Source organism: Zeus faber, assembly GCF_960531495.2.
Source record: "Zeus faber genome assembly, chromosome: 17".
Classification (NCBI taxonomy): domain Eukaryota; kingdom Metazoa; phylum Chordata; class Actinopteri; order Zeiformes; family Zeidae; genus Zeus; species Zeus faber.
The window spans coordinates 25,294,126-25,315,877 of record NC_137204.1 but is presented as its reverse complement, the minus strand read 5'-3'; the positions used below and the strand labels follow the sequence as shown (position 1 = coordinate 25,315,877).

The 21,752-nt window shown below is 49.1% G+C and overlaps 1 protein-coding gene across 1 annotated transcript in view; it reads right to left on the bottom strand.

Annotated features, from left to right (window-relative positions):
• Window positions 1-11,730: 11,730 nt before the first annotated feature.
• Window positions 11,731-21,752, bottom strand: part of cacna1bb (calcium channel, voltage-dependent, N type, alpha 1B subunit, b) — a gene marked incomplete at both ends in the record, with an annotated part of 179,700 nt that continues 169,678 nt past the window's right edge. The window contains 6 exons of the mRNA XM_080017276.1: window positions 11,731-12,300; window positions 13,118-13,344; window positions 14,803-15,061; window positions 17,065-17,103; window positions 19,596-19,709; window positions 21,453-21,582. Of these exons, the coding sequence (XP_079873402.1) occupies window positions 11,731-12,300; window positions 13,118-13,344; window positions 14,803-15,061; window positions 17,065-17,103; window positions 19,596-19,709; window positions 21,453-21,582 (1,339 nt within the window). The remainder of the gene's footprint in view (window positions 12,301-13,117; window positions 13,345-14,802; window positions 15,062-17,064; window positions 17,104-19,595; window positions 19,710-21,452; window positions 21,583-21,752) is intronic.

Genomic DNA, 21,752 nt, shown 5'->3' with positions numbered 1-21,752 from the left:
TAATGTATCGTACACGTCCTGAAGACCATTCTCTCTCTGCCATGAAAACAGGACCAACTTGACCGCGGATAAAGAACCGCGTCTTTTCAACAGGGGAGACGCTCAGGTTTGATTTGGGGGGGTCTCCTCTGTGAGGGGGGGAAAGGAAAGTTTGGGGACCCCTGCTGTGTGCCGCGAACATTGTCTTTTTAAATTCCGCTTAAAAATAGAAATGCTGGAGGTTAGCCTTTGTGTGATTTGTGTGCAAGATCAAAATTGCAAGGATGAACTAATTCATTCCAATTCGTCAGCTCCAGTCCAGCAGAACACGTTCCACTCTGACAACTATTCGTCGTGATAAAAGGTTCGAAGATTCGGTTCTGGGCGACTCACTCAGTAAATAGAGTCGTTCGGTTTTCCGCCTCTGCTGATTTGATTCGGCCGGTGTGACGCGCGATGAGTGACGAACGAGAGTCGGTCACTTTGAGCTTGTGAACTGAAAGATCCACTCACTCGCCGCTCTTCGGCCAGAGCGACCCCCGTCCCCCGAGTCATTTGGGGGATGGGTTCGCGAGGAACTAATTGTTCGCGGTAATAAGCGCGGCGCCACCTGTTTCTCATGTTTTGGTAATAAGCGTGGCTCCACCTGTTTCTGATGTTGTCGGCGGTTAACAGGATGGTGGTGTGCTGTGGAATTAGTTTGTTGTAAAACAAAAAAAATAAAAGGCCGGTAAACATCGCTGTAGGGGAAGACGGCCAAACAAAAACATCAATTTGGGGGGGAGGCTTTTTTTTTTTTTTGTTTTGTTTTTTTTCGGATCACCACGTGATCGCTGTTCGTCGGGAACAGGATTTCCACGCTGGGTCTCTCCTCTGTCGGTGGGGGGAGAGAAGCCCGCCTGCGAAATGAGCTCACAGCCAGGCCTCCGCATGCTCCGGGGGACGTCGAGTTCCCCAAAAAAAACCAAAAAAACGCCGCACATGTCCTCAAATCCTCCGGCTCCCCCGGCCGAGCGCAGCCAGGGGACGGCTGCGGTCGCTCGCCAATTTGGCGCTGAGCCTTCCGACCGGCTCTCTTCCGCCAGGGGTTGCGGCGGCCGGCCAGGGAGGGAGACCCGCGCGGTCGCAACGTGATCCCTCCAATGACTTTCACGTTTCTCTGCAGGGGGGCGGGCGGGGGGGACGCCCGCACAGGGAATAAGTAACCGTGCGCGCCGACATGGCAAACTCCATCACGACAACGAACGAGGCTCCATTACGCCGGATTAAAATAAACGAACGAAAAAAAAAAACATTGAATCACCCCCTCCCCGGGGTCACACTACGTTCCGACGCGGGGACGTCACGGCCTTCGTCTGGTTCTGTGCTGCGACCGAGGGAACGTGAGAAAACATACTGGACATAACGCCAACCATGTGAAGGGCGCTCGCGCTCGCTCTCTCTCTCTCTCTCTCTCTCTCTCTCTCTCTCTCTCTCTCTCTCTCTCTCTCTCTCTCTCTCTCTCTCTCTCTCTCTCTCTCTCTCTCTCTCTCTCTCTCTCTCTCTCTCTCTCTCTCTCTCTCTCTCTCTCTCTCTCTCTCTCTCTCTCTCTCTCTCTCTCTCTCTCTCTCTCGCCCCCCCAGCCATCCCCTATCCCCCCATGAAAGCCACACATTCTGCCATCTGCTTTGAGTTTGGCTTTGTGAGGAGCTTATAAACCGGGATGGCGGGGGGGGGGGGGGGGGGGGGGGGGGGATGCAGTGTGCGACCGCCGTCCCCGATTCCCCACATGGTTTTGTTCACACGGCGTAAACCACAGACCGTGAGCCATCGCAAAGAACCAGGGCCGGACGAGGCGGCGGCCCCCCCGGTCCGCATGTCGCCCCCTGCCCGCAGCAGCATGCCCGGTCTGGCTTGCGTCGGACAACGGCCCCGCCCCCAGACCGAGGCGCCGACGCCCTCCCCCGGCAAACAGCGAGACCCGAGGGTTGCGTCGCAACGGACGCTGCCCCGCGCTCGAACCCCTCGCCGAAAGAGAGGCCGCGGCGGCGGGAAAAAAAAAGGGAATCCGAAAGGAGGGCGGAAGCTCCAACGCCGACGGGTGCAGACCGCCACGTCCCGTCGGACGCCGGGGCCCCGCTCTGGCTTTGAGGGATCCTCCCCATCGGTTTGGCGCTCGCCGTTTTTTTTTTCCTCACACCTTTCCAGAAAGTCGAGACTGATTTCGTCCCCACTTGCCCGCTGCCCGGGTGACGGCAGGCCGCACGCCAGGCGGGTTGAGCCCGGTCGAGGCTTCTGGGAGGGGGAGGGCTTAGGGGAAAGCTCGGGGCCGCCGGGTGGGGGGCGGCGCGCGTACCTCCCGCAACCTCAATGGCATCGGCGAATCGACCAACTTCCTGCCCCCCCGGGGGGAGGCGGGTTGGAAACGGGAAAGAGGGCGCGGCGTTCCATCTGTGTGCGCGCCCGTATTTCTGATTTCTAACCTTTTCAGATAAAGTTCCGTAAAAAAAAAAAAAAAAAAACGTAAAAAAAACATATCTCGTCTCTTTTCAGTACATTGTGGTTTTACTAAATGCGACTCTGCCCCGCCCGGTGGACGCGGAGCGCCCTGCACGAAAAACCGTAGAACGAAAGCGCCAAAGCAAACGTCTCCAGGTCAGACAAGCCTTGAGCCTTGAGCCTTGAGCCTTGAGCCTTGAGCCTTGAGCCTTGAGCCTCGGTTCAAGGCGGAATCAAGGAGCCCAGCTTGCGTTTTTATTGCAATCAAGGTAGAACACGGGCTGCACGGACAACCGGCCACCGTGATCCACATCCCACCGGGGCGGACGTCCCGGCCGGTCCGCTGGCGGGTGCGCGCGTCTGCCAGGATCTCGGGGCTCCGGCCGGAGTTGATAAGATCTGGTTACGAGGCGCGGAGCGGATGGGCAGTTTGCCCTGCGCCGTCAGGTCAATTCATCTCGCGAAGAATTCCGATTTGCAGGGAGGAGTCGCCACCCGGAGGAGGTTTGCACCAGAGTCAATCCGCCGTCGCAGGTGAAAGCACTTCGTCAAACCTGAGGGAAACGCTTGTTGGCGCCGTCCCGGCGATGATTAATCACCGCCGGGACGGCGCCAAAAAGGAAATTAGCTCAAGACAGCGACCCCCCACTCCGGCGACTCTTAGGCAACGCACCGTGACGAGGGATGCATGCTAAAAAACCCTTTACCACAAACGACAACCCCCGAGCGCCCTTTTCAACAACCGTCAACGTAAACATCCGGCGAGGTGGTGCCGGTGCTGAGCAGTTTGTTTTGGGATGACGCTGAACGAGGTCATTCAAACCTCAAAACCCTGAACAGACACCGCCGTTAGGGGCCAAAGGCTCCAGCGCCCTCTAATCAGGAGAAATTGACAAAGGCGCAGGTAAGCGCGGAGGTATTTGTGTTAGGGGGCAATGATCCCCCTGCAATTTCAAATGACTGACTAATGAGCTTACAAATCTTAATTACACAGCTGCCAAGATCCCCGTCCCGACATTACATAATCGCCGGCCTATGCCACGAGAGAGCGGCGCCGTTTAAAGAGGGCTTCCCGCGCGCCGCCAGGAGACGTCTCCAAACACACGGAGCGCGGTGCTGGATTCCATCGCTAATCCGAGGCCGGGCCCCCTCCTTCCCCCCGGACGGGGCCCCCGCCGACGGCACCGTCTTTCAACTGCCGTTCCGCGGCGCACCGGCGCCCTTGTCTCGCATTCCACTCGAAAACACATCAGTGATGGTGGCTAACTGTTTTCTTGGAGGTTTCACACTGGAAGTGGGAGCTATGAAAGGTTCGACGGCATCTGGAGAGTCGCTTCTTTACGAGTCACCCAATTCCAGGGGAGGGAGGACTTGCTGAACGGGAGGCGGAAGAGTCGGTTCGGCTCCCGGTTGTGAATGGAATTCCCACAAGAATGATTTCATTCTGTCTAAATGATTTATTTTGGTTGGGTGCAAAATGCAAACAAGTCACATTAAATATGAATTACGCCAAATGCCTAGATCTTCACCCGCACCTAGGACTTTAATTTAGTCGTCTGCGATTATTTTCAGATTGTGAGTCTGACATTCACCCGTTCACCGACTGTGCCGGAGCGACTCGCCCCTCATTTAAAAGATTAGTTCGCCAAGAACGACTCGTTCTTGGCGAACGACTCGTTCTTGGCGAACGAGTCGTTCGCGAGTCATGCATCGCGAGCTATCGGCGGGCCATAATGATAAGCGCGGTTCGATGGGTTCGTCACGTTTCTAGCGGTCGACAGATTCGTGGTCTAGTGCAGCGGGATTATTTCCTTGTAAACGCTGACATATTGTGTTGAGCCAACAATAAGTGAAGACTAAACGGGCAAATTGAAAAGAGAAAAGAAAACAAGCCGACGCGATGTGCGACGCCGAGGAATTCAGACATGACACGTTTGGGCATTTGGCCAAATTCTAAACCAAGACAAATAGCAGCGAGTGGAGCGCGGAGATCAGCTGTCATTGCGCCGACACTCCCGGCTAAAACAAACGGGGGCGATAGCAGCGGGGATGGGACGGCGAGGCGGATGACTGCTCCGTTGACACCACAGGAGACCTTCCCACAGGACTTAACGACTGCCATCACAGCCCAGAGGTCTCCACATGTGTTAATGCCACGAACCGAGGCGTTTGGAAGTTCCAAATCAAGCACAACAGCTGAGGGCCAAGGGAAAGCAAATAAGAACAAACATGCTTTCGTAGTCGTCACACTTTAGTTAAATATCACAGGGTTATTATGAAATGTTTGGTGACAGCATCTTCCAGCACGATGTTAAGTGAAGTGGGAAATTGTTAATATTATTGTATTATTGTAATTATTGAAAAGCATTTTGGCGCTGAATTAAACGTCTGGCAAGATTAAGTTACTGGGAACCTATTTTGCTTTTCCTTATTTTCTGCCATATATATAATGTTACGGTGTGGGATGTTGATATTAGACGTGGCCAAAGTGTCAACTAATGATGTCATCTAACGACAAAGTAATGGCTGTGAACAGGTTTCAGCTCAGGTTTCCGACCGCTCTGAACGCACCGTTTCCAAAGGGTTTTTCCTTTCCTACTCTCTGCACGAGGTGACGTCGGCTGGTCACGGATTTATTTATACGCTCATCTGCTCCATCCCATCCGCTGTGCGTTTCTCCAAACAAAACCAATAAAAACAGTGTGTTTTTATTGTAGACGTATTGGGACAAAAAAATCCCCGCGTGCGAGAGTCCCGGGGCGGCGTCCGTACATCTAACACGAGTGAAGATTCAGCAACTGGATTGATTGTTTCTCGCCTCAAATTTGTTCAGAAAAAAAAAAGATTTTGCTGGACTGGTACGGTGGAACGAGTGAAAGTTACGGAGCCAATACAACGCAACCAGGAAGCCACAGCCACACACTGGCTCACAGAGCCCGAACTTGTGCTCGAAACCCCATCGGCTCACAGAACTCGGGGCCTGGGGAGGCTGGCCCCCCTCGCCACAAAAAAAGCAGCCGGTTTTGATGGATAATCACCCTGCACCCTGATTAAAATGGATAATCAGGGTGCCATTTTCAGTGACAAACTTCAAGGACATGTTTTGGGGGACCTCAGAGACCTAAATTAACTTGAGTAAAATGGAACATAGTAGGGACATAATTGAATAAGGACAAAGACTCAAAAACTCCACACATGGAGGTAGATGATGACTAGTTTCCGGTCATTTTCAGAAGGTTACCAGAAGGATGGGGTTGAGAAAATGGAACACAGCCTTGCATGATCTATTTCAGAGAAAGCCGAAGATGCATTTTTTATTTACAGTATGTGCTGCGACTGTTTCGCTGGAGGAAGCCTTTTGATCCCAATAGAAAACATGTACATCGGCGCAATTGAGCTTAAGCGAAGCCAGCCCTTCATAAGAACGTCTTTGTAAGGGCTGAGCACATTAGTGCAACAACATCAGATCCATGTGCCACAATGACAAGTCAGGGTTATTGAGTATTGAGATGATTTAAATAACAAAGCAAAAAAAATAATCATAATTAAGAGTCGTCTATTACTGAGGGTAACGGTGATGGTTTGCTTTTTTTCATACCATAAAAAAAACTGCATACTATGAAACGATTGCTTTTTAAGTATTTCAACATTGGTTTGTTTATTCTCTGGGTTAAAACTTTAACGATGCTGTTGATATTGTGTGTGCGTGCGTGTGTGTGTGTGTGTGTGTGTGTGTGTGTGTGTGTGTGTGTGTGTGTGTGTGTGTGTGTGTGTGACCTCAACAGAGGAGTCGTCACCTGAAAGGAGGACTCAGAAACAAGCGGCCTGGCTGCCTGGTGGCAGGTGCCTGTGCGGGGCCCGCACGCTCTCGTTTTACCACCGCGCTGCGCTGGAGGGCCCCCCCCCCCTTTTTTTTTTTTACTTGTTTTCAGTGTCCACCGCTTAAAAAAATAAAAAGCCAAACCACCTGAAGTCAGTTCAGCCAAAACAAACATAGAAATAATATTTCTAAGATCTGTTCCACTCTGCGGCGCTGTGCGTTTGGACGCCGATTAAGCCCTGACCCTCAGACAGAACCGCACTTTTAACCCGGACCAACTGAAGTGGCCTTCCTCAGCCATGGCTTCAAACAGTCTCAGACCTGCCCTGGCCTCAGCTTCAAATAGTCACATTTCCAGGAGGAAGGTTGGAGCTAATCGAGGTCTAAATGAAGGGTTCAATGAAATCTCCATATGAATAGGTGTGGAGCAGGGTGATCTGGACTCAGGACCAGCACCAGGACCAGACATAAGGAGCTGACTAGTCCTGCATCACCTCAGCCTAGGACTTCCTAGTGTAGAACTCATTCATCTTAAACTAAGCAACATCTCAGAAAGGCTTCTTTTTTTTTTTAATTCTGGATGAATTTAAGTAGGACGAGTTTAATCCTTATCGTGATCAAACCCTGTCTGCGAAACCGCCCCTCAATGTCACATAAGGCTTTTAACACCCCTGTCAAGCTTTATAAGATGATGGTTATTATTAATTATTATTATTATCATTATAATCATATTTACTGTTATTATTATCATTATTATTATTATTATTATTATTATTATTATTATTATTATTATTCCCTGTCAAATTAATCTCGATTTCTCCTATCATGATGAGGACATGTTAGATCAGCCTGGATCCCTCTTACCTGCAGGCAGCATCCCAGACCCGGACTCCCCTGCGAAATCCAGCTCTGCATCATCACCATCAGGACCATCAGGACCACCTCCAGGACCACCATCAGGACCACCGGGACCACCGGGACCATGGACCCACCCGGAGCTCATCCTCACAACGAGCCCCAGGAGACAGAGCGTCCAGCCCGCGGTCCAGCAGAACATCGTCTTCACCGGGAGAGCGAGGCGTTCACGTCGGCGAGGAGCTCCGCGCTTCCAGGGGTTCGGTCTGGAGGAGTTTCGGTGAGATCCCAGGCAGGTTGTTTTTGGGGGTGGGGTGGGGCGGGAGGGTGGGGTGGGGTGGGGTGGGGTGGGATCAGACCTCCATCTTCATGCTGGTCTCCATGTGGAACTCCTTCTCCTGGTCCTGGTCCAGCAGCAGCAGCAGCAGCACCGACTCTCCTCTCCTCCTCGCGCAGCAGCACGTGCTCCCAATCGCAGCCCCGCCCCTCCCCCTTCTCCGGTGTGGGCCAATCAGATCGCCGCTCGAGCTCCACCTACCTGTGCATGCAGGTAATACTACCCCACAAACCAAGGACCCATTCAATACCACTAAAACGCAACTACAGAACAGTGGTGGAAGAAGTACTCTCTCCCTCTCTCCCTCACTCTCACACACACACACACACACACACACTAAAAGTACATATATCAGGTCTTTGATACGGCATAAAGTACTACTGTACATTTTTTACTCTGCATATTTGTCTTGCATTTGATAGATATAAATAAATAATAAATATAAATATACTGCCTATACTATATGATTGTGAATTGCAGTCACCTGCAGAAAATAAAGCTGTGATAAGTACTTTTACTTTGAATACTAAGTAGATTTAACAGAAAGTACTTACACAATACATACTTACAAGTACTTTTACTCATGTAGAAATGTCAGTGTGGTATTTAAAAAGTTAGAAGCCTGAGTACTTTTCTTTCATTGAAGCCATATGTTGTGTTTGCTCTTTTTTTCATTTACAGTTCTCTTCCCAGTATTTATGTGTTTTCATTTTTTTAATTTTATTGTTATTGAATTATGTCCAAACAACACATTTGTTGTCAACACTGTAGCTACTTTGCTGCTTTATTTGTTGGTATGTATTTATTTGTACAGTGTCTATGCAGAATGCAGCCAGGAATAACAGAAAAACAGAAAAACAGGAAAACAGGATAACAGGATAACAGGGTATGAATAAAAACAAAATAAATACAAAAAAGGACTTTAATATATTAAAAATAAAATAAAATAAAATCAATGTCAATCTCGGATTTTCGTGATCATATCTCTTTATTCAAGGACTTATATTCATACAAAATCTAAGTAGAAATGACTGTCGGATCCACAGTCGAAGAACAGATCAGGCAGCGAAGGATTCGGCCATTTTCCTTTGTTCGTTCAACGTTTTTTTCGTTTAGCTTCAAATGGGCTCGTTAAAATATTTTATTCAAGCTTTTTCTCTTTCCTGAACCAGATACACGTGGGTCAAAGGTCATCAGCAGAAATACAACCAGGAAACATGAAGTCAAACAATGTCTCTTTTTTTTTTTTTTTTCTATGTTTCAGTTTTTTCTTTGCACATGCACATACTTATTCTCAGAACATGCAAACATGACATGTGCAGGGGGAGGAGCCACAGTGGAACGCAGAGACGTAAAATGCTTTTCAAAATAAATATGACATTGAAACGAAACCTAACGAGGGGGCTGCAGGGGGTCGATTGATAAATGCATGATTTTTTTTATTTTTTATTTTCCGTATTTTCCTTCCTCCGACCACCAGCGATTCGAAGACATTTAAGGCCGCTTCACACCGAATAGGGAAAACGACAAGGACGAGCTTGAAGTCCAGTCCAGGTCAACAGGCAAACTCTTTCCCTGACATTTTGGGATGCGAAACGCGGGCGCAGTTCATCCGACGGGGCTTGCGCGGGTGGGGCGTCCGGCTGCCGGGTGCGATTACGGATTCGGTATGAAGCGGCGCTTCGGAGAACGTGATCAGCCGCCGCTCCGCCGCTGAAACTGTAGTGTTTCAAACCTTCCCCACCCTCACGTTATTTGAACGATCGCGACGTACAAAGACGTACAGGAAGACCAAAAAATAAAAAATAAATTTAAAAAAAAAAGCTATGCGACGAGGTCCACGGAGAAAGGGTTGAACCAGATTCTGGTCAAAAATATATACGTCAATAATCTCTATAGTCTTATATGCTTCAACATATTTGGATCATACTGCTGTGGGTGACTGCTAGTTATACTTTTCTGGCGACGGTTTAACTTTACAATGGAAAGATGTGCAAAATACAAAAGAATAGAAATAAATAAAAAACACTGAATTTCGTGCACCGAGCACCCAGAATGATGTGAAAAAATACACTTTGACCCTGATTCAGTGGATTTAACGGGTAAATACACAGTTAAACACTAACACTGTGGGTGGGTGGGTGTCATGCACGTAGCCTGTTCAACCTCAAAAATGCCCTGTGGTTCACGTAGAGAATCACTTTTTATACCGATTTGTGCCTCAAGTGTGTATTCAGTCAACTACACAACTATGACAGAATTTCGACATTAACATCAACCCTTCATACATACTCACGTACATCGTTGATGCAAAAAAAAAAATAATAATAAAATAAATAATAATAATAATAGCAATCGGGGTCACAATCATGCTAAAGCCTGAACCCGGGACTCCCCGGGGGCAGTTAAGCTACAGGGCAGATGGAGCGTCGTCTCGTTGCATAATAGCCCTACGTTGAGTCAACAGTCAGCAACAACACAGCTCTGTTTCACCTGCGGAAAAATCACAAATCAAAACCAGACACCGCCCTCCCGACGGGGACGGCGAGGGGGGGGGGGCTGAGAACGGCCGAATACGTTGTTCGATCTCCGGTGCGGCGTGCGTAAAGTGACAGATGTCCTCCGCAAGGGGGGGCGAGCGTCTCCCAAATTTATACCCCAAACGTGGAGCGCCGCAGCTGTGAAGGCTGATGCATTTTGTGTTGGTGGGAAATCACAAATCACAAATCACACACACACACACACACACACACACACACACACACACACACACACACACACACACACACACACACACACACACACACACACACACACTCCATTCGTACCCGATCGGGGTTGTTTTTTTTGTGTGTGTTGCACCATCTCATTCTGGCAGTTTATCTGAAAGAGGCAAAAATACGGGACTTTTCTTTGCTTTTCTTCCCGTCGTTGATAGTTTCCGGACGCTGGCATGCATTACGTCGCTCGCCTCGGATCCGCCATTTTGACTTAACCGCACGATTCGTTAAGAAGAAAAAAAAAGTGTGTTTTTTGTTGTTTTTTTTTGCATTCTGTTCCTTATTTGAGGTTCAAACTCTTTTTTTTTTTTCCTATCAGATAGGGAATTCAGTGTCTTTCACCTTTACCGTATTTACAACTCTATATTTAATTCTATGCATTAAATTACTGTGTATATATATATAAATATATGTATAATAATGCATACCCATTTTCTGCCAGGTATCTCCATAGATCCACCCATCCTATCAAAAGCCAGGCTGCGTCATGACTTAAATATATCTGGAAAGCGAGGCACTTAGTATTCAGCCACAACATCAGAAAAAAACCTTGACTAATCCATATACGCATTCAAACACTTTACATCTTCTAAAATTCACAAAACAAAAGAAAGGACGTGAACATGAAAAGGTAGTCAAACTGCTGCAGCCATGTTCTAAATAAAAGTAGAATCTTTATTTCTTCTTTTTTTTTTTTCCTTTAAAGAGTTATGCCTCTTAAAAGTGACGCAAAGCCGGTGAAAACGCAGCTCAGCAACAGCGTGAACGCAGATTCCTTGTATTCGGCCCGGACCTGGCAACCCCAGAACTGGCGAGACTCTCCGCAATGAATTTGACATGCGATGGATTTGCCGGGCGGCGGTGTAATCATTGTTTTTTTCGCAATCCGTTGGCCAAGCACAGACACCTCATACCATTTACACCTCACACAGCTTCAAAGGGACCCGAAAAAAAAACAACAAAAGAAAAAAAAAAAAAAAAAAAAAGGAAATGAAAACAACGTCTTAAACAGCCACATGTTACACGGAGAATGAGCAGGCTAAGGTGGTGGCATTCACATGGTTCTCTTTTTGTTTAAGCTCTTCGTGAAAACACCGTTCACAGTCTCTGTTTCAGCCCCACCTCAAGTAGAGGGAGATTTTGGCTTTTAATCGTCGGGTCAAATCATGACTTCACTGGCCAAGGCAAAATACTTCACTGTGCTCTGCACTTTGCACAAACCCACGCAAAACAAACTGGAATTTCAGTGCAAGAGAAGGGTTAGAAAAAACGGCGTCTTTTTTTTTTTTTTGTTAGTTTTTTTTTTTTGCGAGTCATCCCCGAAATAACCTCTGTATAAAAAAGAAAAGTTAGCTAAAAAAGTGGAATGCTTTTTTTTTGTTTTTCGTTTCTTCCTTGGAGAGCGCGGTCGGGGGCTTCTTCCTCGCTGTAGCTGCAGCAGTTTCTCCCCTGTACAACACTACGGTTCACACCCGGACACGCTAGCACCAGTCCTCCTCCTCCCGCTCCCTGAGACTCCCCGTTCCCCGGGCACTCGACCCGGACGCGGCGGCGTTGACCCCCAGGGTGATGTGGTAACCGTTGGGTACAGCCGCCGCCCGCCCGGCGGAGGGCGCAGTGGTGGGAGAGGCAGCTGCGTGTGAGGCTGAGGCTGAGGCGGTGCTAGAGGCAGTGGTTCTCGGGGGTCGCCCGGCTCCGTGGGCGCCGACGGCATCCCGGAAGTCCTCGGGCCCTTCGCGGAGGCCTTGGCGGCTGGCGTCCCGCGGCCGCGGCCTGGGGTTGAGGTCGGGCTCGGAGCCCGCGCCGGCAGGCGCGGCCGCCTCGTCCGGTCCGCCCGGCGGGCGGTCGTGCTCCGAGGGGCCGCGGCCCGGGCGGGACGGGTGCCCCGCGGCGGCGGCGGCGGCTGTTACAGGCGAAGAGCTGGCGGTCTTGAAGGCCACGGCGGGGCGAGGGGTGAGGGGCGTCTGTGGCAGCTGCCGGCGACCACGGCCGAGCGTCCCGGACGCGGAGGTGAGAACGACGGGGCTGCCTTTAACCAGGCTGCCGCCACCCTGGCAGCAAGGAGGAGAAACAACCACGGGACGTTATCAATCCGCCAGAGGGCAACTTGTGAGTACGACGTCGCCTTTCCAGAGTGCTCAGCCAGGCCTCTGCTGGAGCCCGGTGAAAATAAACAAACTAATTCATGAATCGAACAGAGAATTGATCATTTCCTCCGAGGCAGGTTAAACATCGGATCAGTCTCTTTTGGAACGAGAGAGATTCCAAAGACTGGGAAAAAAATCGCCCGCTACGCCCACAATAATGAAAATTGAAATGTTTCCTTTTGGTTTTTTTTTTTGTTTTCTTACCACTAGAGAGTGCGCAAGTCCATAACAATCCGATCAAAACAAACCAAGACCGACAAAAATGGAATTCAACTTGTAGTCTTTTGCCGGACACATTCGGTCTATTCTTTTCTGCAGCGCTTTGTGTAGGAGAATTTAGCCTCTTATTGCTGCCGCAGGAAGTAGTCCGTGTCCACAGAGATCAACCACGGACAAGACGGAGAGAACGACCTTTGTCGACATCTCGAAAAAAATGTCCGTATTACATTTATGGGTAACGGCTAAAAGGCTGCTTCAGGTTTCCTCCATGCACTCAGAGCGGGCAAATAACCCCAAAGGACAACTTCTGACACCATACGGCACGTGAATTAAACACTGCATACGCTCAAAAGTGAGATTCCATTTTTCCATTCTGATTTAGTCGTTATCAGATGGTAATGGACTGGAGGGCTTCCTCCCGTGGTTAAAAATACGCAGCTCTGGACGCAACCCTTCCACGTCGAATGAGGATATGGCATAAAAGAAAAAAGTGCTTCCTCACCTGCTTGAAGAAGCCGCCGGGGTCCTGGCCCTCCCCGGGGGAGGTGCACCGGCTGGGGCCGGCCGATCGGGCGTGGCACTGCTCCCTGCTGCCGTAGCGCTCGCAGGAGAAGTAGCGCTGGTTGTCGCCGGCGGCCGAGTGGTGCCTCCTCTCCTGAGGGCGGCCGCGGTGCCGCTCTCTGGCTCGCTCCCTGGATGAGGCTTCACACGGGGGCCCGGGCTCCAGGCCTGGAGGGGGTTAGGGGAGAAGACGGTATTAAGTAGAATTAGATCCTCTAAACCAGGGATGTGGGTGTGAATGTACAGTATATTAGTGTCTGGTTTGTGGAGGGTTCCTGGTTTTTGACAGTTCTTGGTTTTGGAAGGTTCCTGGTTTTGGAGGGATGCTGGTTTCTGAGGGTTCCCGGTTTTGGATGATTTCTCAATTTCGAGGGTTCCTGGTTTTGGAGGATTCCTGGATTTTGAGGGTTCCTGGTTTTGCAGGGTTCCTGGTTATGGTGGGTTCCTGGTTTTGGAGAGTTCCTAGTTTAGAGGGTTTCTACTTTTGGAGGGTTCCTGGTTTTGGAGGGTTCCCGATTTTAGAGGGTACCCTGTTTTGGAGGGTTCCTGGTTTGGAGGGTTACTATTTTTGGAGGGTTCCTGGTTTTGGAGGGTTCCTGGTTTTGGAGGGTTCCTGGTTTTGGAAGGTTCCTAGTTTTTGGGGGGGTTGCTAGTTTTGAAAGGTTCCTGGATTTTGGAGGGTTCCTAGTTTTGTAAGGTTCCTGGTTTTGGAGAGTCCCTGGTTTCTGAGGGTTCCTGGTTTTGGAGTGTTCTCCCCTGCGATCTCACAACGAACTCCCTTTGGAAGTCAGAGGGAGAGCTTGACAAGCCAAATCCCTGGTCTGGGTGCACGCCTCGGGGGAAGAGTAACAGAACCCACTTCTCCTACATAACCCGATCACAGGCTCTTAATCCCATCAGGAATTTCCCTCATAATTTGGACGATGTCCAACTTTCGAGCTCTGCGACGAGAGCCGGGTTTTCTGTCTCTCTCCCTGAGTGAAAGGGTTCGTCTGCTGAGTAACTATGGGCTGCGGGTGAGAAGTACTGCACATTATTTAAGCATCAGTGCAAAGGTCTGCTCAACGGTGGCATACGGTGGTCCAAAATCAGCAACACCCAAAAAAAACAGCAACCTTCCAGACCCAGCAACCCCCAAAACCAGCAACCCTACTGTACAGCTCAGGCTGACCCCTGATCCACAGTTGTCCAGGGGGCGGGGTGGTCGATTCCCAGAATATTAAGTCTTGAAAAGAGTCTTTTAACTGTGTTTTTCAGTGGGACGCAGGAGATTTGTATTGGGCCACAAATGGTCGTTTCAACTATTCAAGCTACAATATCAGTGTTTAAAGCACAAATGACTGTCAGAAAAAATGTCAACAATATTAATTAATGCACAAATGTAGCTCTGCTCTGTTGATAGATAAGTTAAGGTAAGTTAATCGGGTGGCACAAGTTTGTCATGTTGAAATAGTGGCTCTGAATCTATTCAAGATCGGAAATGATTTTTTATCAATCATGAATTGGGGAATAATTAAATAAATGACAACAGGAGGGAGAAAAGGTCAGTGGTATGTTTTCTGGTCGTCTCTTTGAATGACTGCTGATTCAACATTTGGTCGATAACTTGTGTTGACGCCCCCTCACCGGCAGGGCTGGGGGCCTGCGCCGAGGCTGCCCTATCCAGGGACTTCTGCTTCTTGTCCTTCTCCTTGTCCCGGCGCCGGTGGCATCGGTGGTGATGGTGATGGTGGTGGGCTCGGTCCTGGCCCAGAACCTGACCCGAACCGCCGGACTGGGCGTGGCCCAGAAGCTCCAGGTCGTAGTCCCTCAGGTTCACCTCCTGCGGACGCTGGGGGGTCAGGGAGGAGGCGGAGCGCCTGATGGGGCTGAGGTCCACGATTGGCTGTCGGCGGGAGGAAACGGGGAGATGAATGGATGAATATGAATGTAATATGGGAGCAGAGGGGCGGTTGCCATGGTGACGCCCAAAACCACTACAGTACTACCAGACCAGACCACCAGACGGTTCACAACACAAGAGAAAAGGCACAGATGGCGGACACCACACGTTTGGCTCGAGACCCGACGTTCAACCTGTTCTTCTGCAGACGCAGACGTTGAAAGGGTTTGAGGAGAATGGAGATGGCATTTCTGACAGAAAAAAACCCAAAAACGACCCAATTAGAAAAGTCAAAACGATACTCACCCCTCGCCCATGACTCAATGCACCGTCGATAACATAAATCACAAGTACAAAGCATGTCTAAGGCAGGTTTCCTTGCCCGGGAACTAAGAAAACGTGGGGTGTCGACCCTGTCGTCCATGGTATTTCACACCTCAGCTCTTCTTTTTCAAACTGTGGCATTATAATTTCATGGAATTGCACATTTTATTGTATATATATATATATATATATATATACAAATATATATACACTATATATATTCAAAGCTCAACAGTGCAGTCACACTTTTAGCTCGCTCATTCACATGAAGAGGTCTCATTAGGGCCAGTTTGACGCTCGGGAACAATCACGTCTTCATGTGATTAAAAATCATTGGTATGCAGGACACGGTCTCCACCCCAACGACTTCTTATGTGAGTGATGAGCAGTAGCCGGTGACGAGCTGAGGCTGATGTGAGAGGCAACGGAAACAGCTGCTATGCGATGCGATGCCGCCCCCTGCTGGCGTGGTCGAGGGTTGGATTTCCAGTGGAGTCACTTGTGGTAGGCTTGTTAAAAAAAAAAGCCTTCATCTATTAGCTGTAATTTGTCGATACAATGTCATCTGCATCGTTTGCTGAATTATTATTATTATTTTTTTTTCTTTATGCTTATTATCGCTATGCCGTTCCTTTGAATCTCATCACACCGCTCGGCTCCACAGCTAGAGTCAATATTAAATAACACAATAAAACAATGGCGCTGCAGAAAATATGAATCATATTCAGTATTATAGTTGTGCTGGTGCGTGGTCTTTTTATTATTTTTTTTAACCGTAACAACATCGTATGGCATGGAGTGAGGTCAATCTTGAAATTCACTCCTTATAATGATGAACTCAACTACATTCAAATAAACAAATTCAAAAAAGCCCCCTCCCCATTTTGTTCTTGCGCTCCATATTATTATTATTTATTTTATTATTATTATTATTAATAAGAACAATTTTATTGAATACATCAGCAAACAACATTCTGGAAAATAAATATTTTTTGCAGCGAGAAAGAGCAGAAATAGTACAATATTAATGGATAATATTAGAGCAGGAAAGCGACAGCGCTGTCTCTGCCTACTACCATCACAGCTACGCCTTGAGAAACAAAACTACGTCACAACACCAACACGAATCACATTTGACAAAATGTCGTAGAGCAAAACTGCGTCTAATGGCTGGAACCAGGACAGAGTGCTTGGAATTCCTCTCCTTCATGTGGAACACCTTTCTTTTTATTTATTTCTTTTTATTTTTTTTAAGGGCCTGGGCCGAAATAAAAGCGTATGGAATGCTGTTGTGTGAGATGTTCTGTTTCCCAAAAAAAAAACGAATGGGTTAGGTCTCACTGTCTCACTGTCTCACTGTTAGTGTGGAGTAGAGCTAGAGTAGAGTCACTTTGTCCATGAGCAATGATGGTGTGAGTGTGAAATCTGTGTCCGGATGAGAGGAATGAATGGCGGCCAACACAGACATGGGGAAGAAGAGAGACGGAGGGGTGGAGGAAAAGATAGATAGATAGATAGATAGATAGATAGAAATAAGTTTGAAAGAAGGGGGGATGGAGATGGGGAGAGAGAGAGGAAGAAGAGAGATCGAGAAAAAGAGAGAGAGACAGAAAGAGAGGGATGATAGAGAGAGAGAGCGAGAGAGCAAGAGAGAGAGAGAGAGAGAGAGAGGCGGTACATACTGCCAGGTGGGTCCCAGGGGCGTGGCGAGGGTGGATCCGCTGTCAGACACACACACACACACACACACACACACACACACACACAGGAGGACATTAGCCATGGGCGTCCAAATCAGGGGTGAGGGAGGAGGAGTGAGAGAGGGCGAGCGAGGTAGGAAGAGTGAGAGAGGAAGAGTGAGAGAGGGGGAGTGAGAGAGGAAGCGCGAGTGAGGCAGAGTGACAGAGGAAGAGTGAGAAAGGAAGAGTGAGAGGGGAAGATTAAGAGAGGAAGAGCGAGAGAGGAGGAGTGAGAGAGGAAGGGTGAGGGAGGAGGAGGAGTGAGAGAGGAAGGGTGAGGGAGGAGGAGGAGTGAGAGAGGAAGGGTGAGAGAGGAAGGGTGAGGGAGGAGGAGTGAGAGAGGAAGATTGAGAGAGGAAGAGCGAGAGTGGAAGGGTGAGGGAGAATGAGTGAGAGAGAGAGAGTGAGCGTGGAAAACGAGGGAGGAAGAGTGAGAGAGGAGGAGCGAGAGAGGAGGAGTGAGAGAGAGAGAGGGAGAGTGAAAGAGAAAGAGCAAAGGAGGAACAGAGAGACAGAAGGACAGACAGACAGATAGATAGACAGACAGACAGACATAGAGACAGACGGACAGACACAGAGACAGGCGGCCAGAAAGTAAAAGAGACAGACGGAGAGGCAGACAGTTAGATAGACGGGCAGAGAGATAAAAGAACAGACAGACAGACAGATAGACGGACAGAGAGACAGACAGACAGCGAGAGAGACATACGGATAGACAGACAGGGACGGACAGATAGACAGACATAGACGAACAGACAGACACCCAGGCAGACAGAGAGACAGAGAAGCAGACAGAGACAGATAGAGACAGACAGACAGAGAAACAGACAGACAGGCAGACAGAGAGACAGCGAAGCAGACAGGGACAGACAGAGACAGATAGAGACAGACAGACAGAGAAACAGACAGACAGACAGACAGTACAGCAAAGCTAGACGCGTGTGGTTCGAGCAGTGAATCAAAAAGAAGAATCGTGGGGGGAAAAAAAAACGGAAACACGTCGATCGATCGACGCGCAAACTACGCAAGAGCGGCAGGAAGCAGCAGGACGACCAGGGGTCAAAGGTTATCCAGCTCAAAAGACGGATCAGGGTGAAACAATAACATCCCCCCCAAAAAGGAAAAACACCGTCTGAGAAGTATAAACAAGTGATGAAGGGCTGCACCTGTGTGTGGACAGTATGTATGGGTAGTAGGAAAGTGGAACGTAGAGCCCGCTTCACACCGATTCCGTAATCGCCTCCGACGGCGCGATCACCCCCTAGTGGACGCGGGGTGAACTGCGCGTCGGCCCCGGAACGCGCAGTTGGCCGCGCTTTGCGAACGGCCGCTTGAAACCCCCTTTGTAGCGCGTTTGCCGAATGACTGTTTATTTGGTTTTTTTTTCCCATACACGTGACCGGTGGTTCGCGGGGGTGAAGCAGGCTTTTACGATAATTCCGCTCATCCAGTTTTAGGACTTTCGGAACGGCAGCGGGGTTGAATCGTCGCCGCTCCGTAATAATAACGCACTTTAAACAGCACACTTTCAAACAATCCAATTATTATTATTATTATTTTTTAACGGCGATGCATAATGAGCTCAATAATAACGGCGTGGATGTGCCAGGAGTCCCTGAGGGGGGACAAAAGAGGAAACAATTAGTGCTTAATGGGTGTTGATGAAGCGCTTCGTGCGAATGCAATGTGTTGTGTGCAAAAATAAACGAAAGAAAAAAAAACCAGAACTTGCGACATTAGGAGCACAATATACTGTGTATAGAAACATGTTTTGTTTTAATTTCCTTAACTACGCACTGCAATAACTGTATCCTCCAACGGCCCTAAAAACGATCTCTTTAGACGTGTGCTGAATGTGAAATTAAACACAACTACAAAAGTTTACAATATCCCCCTAAAAGAAATGCCGTGGTGTCATTGGATCAACGAAAAAAAAAAAGAAAAAAGAATAAAAAAGCTTCAATTTCTTAAATCTCGATTTTTTTTGGGTTATCCCAACTTAAAATGTGCACATTAATTGCGTTGAGAAGACCTGTAAAAAGTCGATTTTACGGATGTAAACAATTTTTAAGTCAAGCCGATGAAGCCAATGAATTTTGCCAATGTGTGAAAATAATTAAACTACATAAAAAAAACCTATAAATTATCATTATTGAAATGCCATTGGAATAAAAAAATTAAATAAAAAAAATAAAAAAATCTGTTTTATATCAAATAACAAACCCTGCACCATATGTGTTTCTTGTAATTGTTGAGCACACTAAGCTGAAGCTCATCGATAGAGCGCAGGGGTTCAGTAAATGTACAATTCCTGTTGCCGGAATATAGATGTTTATTTTTAAGGGTAAATCGTCCCATCATGCAATTTCTTCACCGATTTTTCAAAGCTTGATGCGGTGGTCGGCAGAGGAGGGGCTGCTTCGGTGGTAAGTATTGCGAGGCTAGGGAGAGTGGGTGAACGGCAGAGATCTTACGTAGTACTCGGCGTTGAGTCGGGGCATGGAGGCCGCTCTGCCGTGGTCCTCCAGGCTGGGATAGGCCTCTGCGTCCGACGTGTCCTCCACAACCTGCTTCATCTCAACTGATTCCTGAAAACCAGAACAAGGGACAAGGCGCCGAACACAAGTTCAAATGGGCTTCGGTCCACTCTCTCGATCACCAAAGACGGCCCCGTGGCGTAAGCACTCTACGCGGTTGTTTACGGCTGCGACCGCTAGGGGTGGAGGCGGGGGCTCGGGATCAGGTTCCTCTCCGAGAGAGTGACGGAGAAAGTGCCATAACCGCCCCGGTGCTTGTTTCGTTCCGTAAGGAAATGGAGTAAGATAAAATATCCCCAAATAAAAACACACGGTTTTTGCCGCGCCAATCACGGGCGTCCCATTGCCGGCACGCCATGGGCACTGACGGTACCGTCGGAGAGGGAGACCTTGTTCCTCAGTCGCTCTCTTATAGCCCCACCACCACCACCACCACCACTTAGAGCCACATAAAAGTACAGGGGAAAAAAGTAGAAAGCAGCATGGAGTACCCACGCCCGGCACCGGGCCCGGTGCTCCGGTACTGAGGCAGGCTTGGGGCGGTGCTGGAGTGGCTCGGAGACGGCGGGCGGCCCGGGGGTTCTCGGCGGGCACGCAAATCGACCCAACTCTGTCGCAAACTGCTATTTATCGGGTTTTTCAGGGTTTTATTGATTAGTTTGCATCGGCACAAATCAGCTGTTTCAACTCCATCCACAATGACCTAAGAGAAACTAGAAACAGGAAGTTGTGTCGCTTCGCACTGGAAACCAAATTTTAGCCCGAGGCAAAACTCCACAACGTGGTAGCAAATCTTCCCCCCCCCCCTTTGGGCTGCTCCCGTTGGGGGTCGCCACAGCGGATCATCCGCCTCCAACACCTTCTGCTCCGCGCGTCTTCCCCCCTGACACCGACCGCCTGCGCGTCCTCCCTCACCACATCCGTGAACCTTCTCTTTGGCCTTCCTCTTTCTCCTCTTGCCTGGCAGCTCCATCCTCAGCGTCCACCTCCCAACGTAACTCCCATCTCTCCTCCACACGTGTCCACACCGCCTCAATCTGGCCTCTCTCACTTTTCCACCAAGCTGTCCGACCCCAGCCGTCCCTCTGATGCACTCCTTCTTAATCCTGTCCGTCCTGCCGCCGCCTCTAAACCGCACGGCGTGGCTGCTCTCACCGCCGTCCTGTCCACCTTCCCCCTTCACCCTTGCTGGAACCCTTCTGTCGCAGATCACCCCGGACACTCTCCTCCACCCGCTCCGCCCTGCCCGTACACTCTCCTTCACCCTTCTCCCGCACTCTCTCCGCTGCTTTGGATGGTCGTCCCAAAGTGCTTGAACTCGTCCGCCGTCTCCACCTCCGCTCCTTGCATTCTCAGCTTTTCGCCGCCCTCCCTCCCTCCCCACCCCTCCCTGCTGACTTTCATTCCTCTCCTCTCTAATGCACGCCTCCACTTCTCCAGGCTCTCCTCAACCTGCTCCCTCCTCCCGCTACAGATAAACAATGTCATTCGCGAACATCATAGTCCACGGAGACCCCTGCCTGAAAGACGTGATGCTAAATATGATGCGATGTCACAACGTGTTAAAAAAAAAATACACCAAGCCACGTGGGGCTATCATGCGAGTTTCCCATTTTTTACAAAAAGGAGATTTTATGTTTTTCTTTAAGGCTTAAACGTTTGCATTTAAGCACAGGGAGAAGCTGCAGCAAAGTGGTTAGTTTCCCAACAGTAAGTGACACAAGGCCTGGCTTAAAAGAAAATGGCGAAGCTACCCTTGAAATGAGGCTGTTCTTAAGACGTTTCCGTCAATACCTGAGGTTTGGTGGAGTATGATGCATCTTCGGACTGGCCCCGCTGGAGGGCCCTCCTGCCCTTTGGCCTCCGGGACGTCTGAGAAACATCCCCCGACTGAGAGTGCTTCATGGCACTTCTCTGGCTTAGTCTGCACACAAACACACACCATGTCCTCACTCAGCATGACATCAACAGGACACACCACCAACAAGTAACAAGGTCATATGGAAAACTAACAAAGAGATACTGGATATTTAGACAGACAGACAGACAGACAGACAGACAGACAGACGATAGATGGATTTGACTTTATTCACC